Source organism: Etheostoma spectabile, chromosome 18 (assembly GCF_008692095.1).
Source record: "Etheostoma spectabile isolate EspeVRDwgs_2016 chromosome 18, UIUC_Espe_1.0, whole genome shotgun sequence".
Taxonomy (NCBI): domain Eukaryota; kingdom Metazoa; phylum Chordata; class Actinopteri; order Perciformes; family Percidae; genus Etheostoma; species Etheostoma spectabile.
This window is the reverse complement of record NC_045750.1, coordinates 26,077,537-26,082,014: the sequence shown is the minus strand read 5'-3', so window position 1 is coordinate 26,082,014 and position 4,478 is coordinate 26,077,537. Positions and strand designations below refer to the sequence as shown.

General features: G+C 38.8%; 1 protein-coding gene across 1 annotated transcript in view; it reads left to right on the top strand.

Moving 5' to 3' along the window:
• The window catches only part of LOC116706731 (gamma-aminobutyric acid receptor subunit rho-1), a 19,365-nt gene that overhangs the window by 7,385 nt on the left and 7,502 nt on the right, over positions 1–4,478 (top strand). The window contains exons 2-5 of the mRNA XM_032543692.1: positions 558–608; positions 1,442–1,548; positions 3,306–3,373; positions 3,463–3,686. Coding sequence (XP_032399583.1) covers positions 558–608; positions 1,442–1,548; positions 3,306–3,373; positions 3,463–3,686 — 450 coding nt within the window. The remainder of the gene's footprint in view (positions 1–557; positions 609–1,441; positions 1,549–3,305; positions 3,374–3,462; positions 3,687–4,478) is intronic.

Sequence of the window (4,478 nt, the reverse complement as noted above, 5' to 3'; positions counted from 1 at the left end):
TAGCTTCTAGAACTGTGCACCTTCCCACCCCCCCACCCATTTTTTAAATTCCATTATTTTACGTACATGTTTTCACTGGAAAGGAGTTCTTTTCAATCTCGTTGTGTAGAGTGACAATGAAAAGCGTTCTCTTCTGTTCAGAATGCCGATCACTTTCACAGGCGCTGCCTGCAGGTAGCGTTAGGGCGTGATAACTCAGAATCTCATCAGATTCTCAAAGAAAAATGATTAGTAATCCAAAAGATGATGCTAGATCTGAATTATCTTGTTTCCCGAGGCTTATTTACCGCACACTACTCTGCCCTGCCTTCATCTGCTCATCACTCCAACTGATCTTATTAGATTTTTCCTCCTTTGTAGAGTATGTTTTTCAGCAGTTTATGTAATGAATAAGAAAGACACCATTATGTCACAGACTTACAAAATCTTTTTTTCTGTTTTTCACAATGCCTCTCTTACTCTACAATTACTTTGAAGATTTACCCAATTCAGCGTCACAGCTATTAAACATTGCATAATGCTCGCATAAAATCACGCATTGTTTTTCCCTCTTTCAGATCAAAAAGAGAAATGCCTCTAACAGAAGGATCCAGTCGCAATATTGGCAGGTATGACACTTTTTTTAATTTTATTTTTAATAATTAATTTTTAATCACACTATTGTTGGCTAGGTGTAGTGAGGAGGATGGGCCACTTCCTATTATATAAACCCAAAATAATCCATTCTCTTAGATTTAGGTAATGTATGAGATTATTTGCCTATATTTCACAAACTCAATGCGATGACAAGCAAAAATGCAAAACAAGTAGTACTAGAAAACTGGTGTACACAACATAGAAAATCTTGAATAGTTGCTAATTAGCACAGGTGATTTGATAGAGGCTTGGAAGAAGCGTTTCATTACTAAATATATCTGCAAACAGCCAACCTGTACACTCAAAGCTGGATTATCGACAACTGGGCAAAGTTTTACTGCATGTCGATGTTTGTTTTTAATGCGTTTAGGGAATTTTAAATTAGGGATGGAGTGTATTCTTAGTGTAGGGTCAGGATCCTGTATGGATTTTGTACTGATGTGGCCCTGTCTTATACTGTAGACAAATCCCGCAGCCAAAAATTACCCCAAAAAACCCAAGTGGGTCTGCCTTGTTACACAATCCAAATTTTATTTAAACCTCGCCATTTTAAGTATGTTGTTGTTTCCTGAAGTGACAATAGTTTTGCATGGCGAGGGACATCTTGTAATCTGGTAAATGAACTCGTTGATCCAGACTACAGCAGCCATAGTACAGCATGAGCAAAAAAAAGACTGGATCACAAAGAGAGAAATACCATAACAGGTTACTTTCAGTATTGTACAAATTGATTCATAGAATAAACTTCACATGTAGTGGTTAGGAAAATAACAACATTTGTGTTTTCCAAAAACAAATCCCTCAGCCCCATGTTCAAGAGGAGTCCTGATATAACTAAAGTCTGGGGTACAAAGTCAGAGCAGCTGCTGAGGATAGACGACCATGACTTTACAATGAGACCAGGATTTGGAGGTAAGGAGGTTTATCTTTCTGAACTGAACGGAGCTGTCAATCACTCGTCATGCAGGCAGCCATTCAAAGATGCTTTCGGTTTAAATTTCATTAAATTCATTCAGTTTCATTTATGAGCCACATCATATTGACTTTAAACTAAACCTCAACCCCCATCATCTGATTTCTACGTGTATGTAAATGTGGGAGGTGGGAGTGTCCGGCACTGGCTTGTAGAGATGACATAACAGAGTGGGATTATGTCTGAGCCATGCTGCTGTGAGCCAGTGATTAATTACCAAGCAAGCAGCCACGGTCTGTATCTTTTTTCAATAACTCCCATCCTAATCTGCCACATTAGCTGCGCTCAAAGCCAGAGTCTGTTTGCTTTTTAATTCTCAAACTTGCATTTCCCTATAAATCTCACATAGTTTATTTATTAGGATTTAGTCTCATTTCCAACTGGAGGTTTCTTATACAAAATGTTGGAAATATGTAATGGAAAGGGTATACTGTGAGTGCCAGGTGTGGTGCAACATATATTTCAAACAGTCCTACGCAAAAATCATGCAGGATCCATTTCGTACCACGACCTGACAGCAGGTTGGCTTATCCAATCAGCTTGGTTACCATGCAGCCTGGCACAATGTGTTGTTGAGATTTAGGAGGTGTACACACTGGGTTCCCTGAAACTGGATTAACTGATAGCACCTTTCCTGGTAGATCCACAGAGACATATCTACTCTTTGCACAAGTGGAAGATTTTGTTTTGGTTCTCTGTCTGCACATAGGCTGTGTGAGTCACACTGCTCTCACCAACCCCAACCCCCCAGAAATCCAATCCAAATAAAACCCTAAGGCCATTTCCAGTACAGATGAGCTGTGTGTACGCTACCTGCCCAGCATGAAACGGCATAGAGAAAAAAAGAACATGAGGCTAGTGATGGGTGATGGGTTTGTATTTCAGTTTTTTACCACCCTAGCGCTTAGATATCCTTTAACACATGACTAAGAGAGCCGTCCCTTACCCTGATATGCATACGCTGTTTTCAAAATATCTCATTGCTTAATGAGACAGGTGTGTGCAAAGTAACTTAACACAACATAAAAACGTATACAGGGTAGGATTTGTGAAAAAACTGGGAGGGGGAGGGGGGTGGGGTCCCCACTGCTAATAAAAAATAATTCAGCAGAGGCAGGGATATGTAGACCAGAAAGGGGGAAATCCCACGCATCCAGCCCGGAAAAATCTCACCCTAATGATAATAATAATAGTAATGTATACTTTCATAATCCTACAAGGGGAAATTACAATTTACACTCACTCACACAGTGTTATTACACAGATTACACACAGGTCTGAATAACACACACATGCTCAGTACGTATACATGCACTAAATGGTAAGATGTCAGAGAATCTAAAGCCCTTTTTAAAAAAGTAAAAAGAAAACAGCATGCAGTCCAACTATAATGTCAATTAGGATTAGAGCACTCACCCCACTGGCTGTGTGCCACTGTATGGGAAATCTGCACCCAACTGCTTTGATGGGGATTTGGATAAAAGAGAACGGAAGTTATTGTTTGAAGCTAAATTGTTGGCATTAATGGGAGTCACATTCTCCAAATAAACACAGATAATCCAGACTTCCAATTGAGCCACCTGGGCTACATCTGTTCTCCTACTGTCTGCTGCTGTATCTGAACATAACACTCATGTCAACACTACTGTAAATTACAGTTTAATGCATCTTTGTAAAATGCTACATATTTTTCAAGGGCCTGCAGTCCCTGTTGGAGTGGATGTTCAGGTTGAAAGTTTGGATGCTATTTCAGAAGTCGATATGGTATGTCTGGAACAAACTTTAAGTAAGAAAATTCATGCATGATGTTAGTTGAGATAATAATGTAACCAATATTTATTCTCTTGTTTAAGGACTTTACTATGACCCTGTATCTGAGGCACTACTGGAAAGATGAACGTCTGTCCTTTAGAAGCAACAACAACCTGAGCATGACGTTCGATAGCCGCCTGGTGAAGAAAATCTGGGTACCTGACATGTTTTTTGTCCACTCTAAGAAGTCCTTCACCCATGACACGACCACGGACAACGTCATGCTGCGACTTTACCCAGATGGCAAAGTCCTCTACAGCCTCCGGTAAATCCCCGTCTGCATGGCACAGCTCTCGACAGGGATGAAACAACTGAAAGTACATGACGTCCTCATGAACAACACACTAGGGTCTATTGCCAATGACTCCCAAAACACGTACATGACTCTTCTACCTAACATTAAATAGTCACGTTGACTTTTGGTTTTACATGGGACACAAACACCGGTCCCCTGGGTGAAAGTCTGGGTTTTTTTATGCATACACCACCCTGACCATCTTCCCTACATGAATTTGGGTCTCCTACTTCCTTGTTTGTTACTTGGTGGTACTCGCAATGATTACTGCCACTAGCCACACCATAGCACTAACATTTTAACCCTCATGTTGTTCTCGGGTCAAATTGACCCATTTTCCTATATCAACGTTCTTTTTAACATTAGTGTATATATATATATATATATATATATATATATATATATATATATATACATATATATATCTTACAACTACCCAATTGTACTAACCCAAAATAACATGATTGATTCCACACAACGCTCTTTGCCAAGTACAAATCTCTACTTTCACTAATTTTGGGTCTTATTCAATTTTATAGCATATTGAGTAAAAGTTGACATATTCCAGTCTGTGATTATCCATCAACATCCATTCCTTTAATTTTAGTCTCAATAATTCCTAATTTTTGATTTTCTAAGTCAAACATTAGGTATAATTTCCTATAAATGAGGTTTATTGACTATAAATCCCTAAAATAACTGTAAAGCTAAAGTTAATAAGTTAGTTTTGCGTTAAAAAAAAAGTGACAAACATTGAAAAAA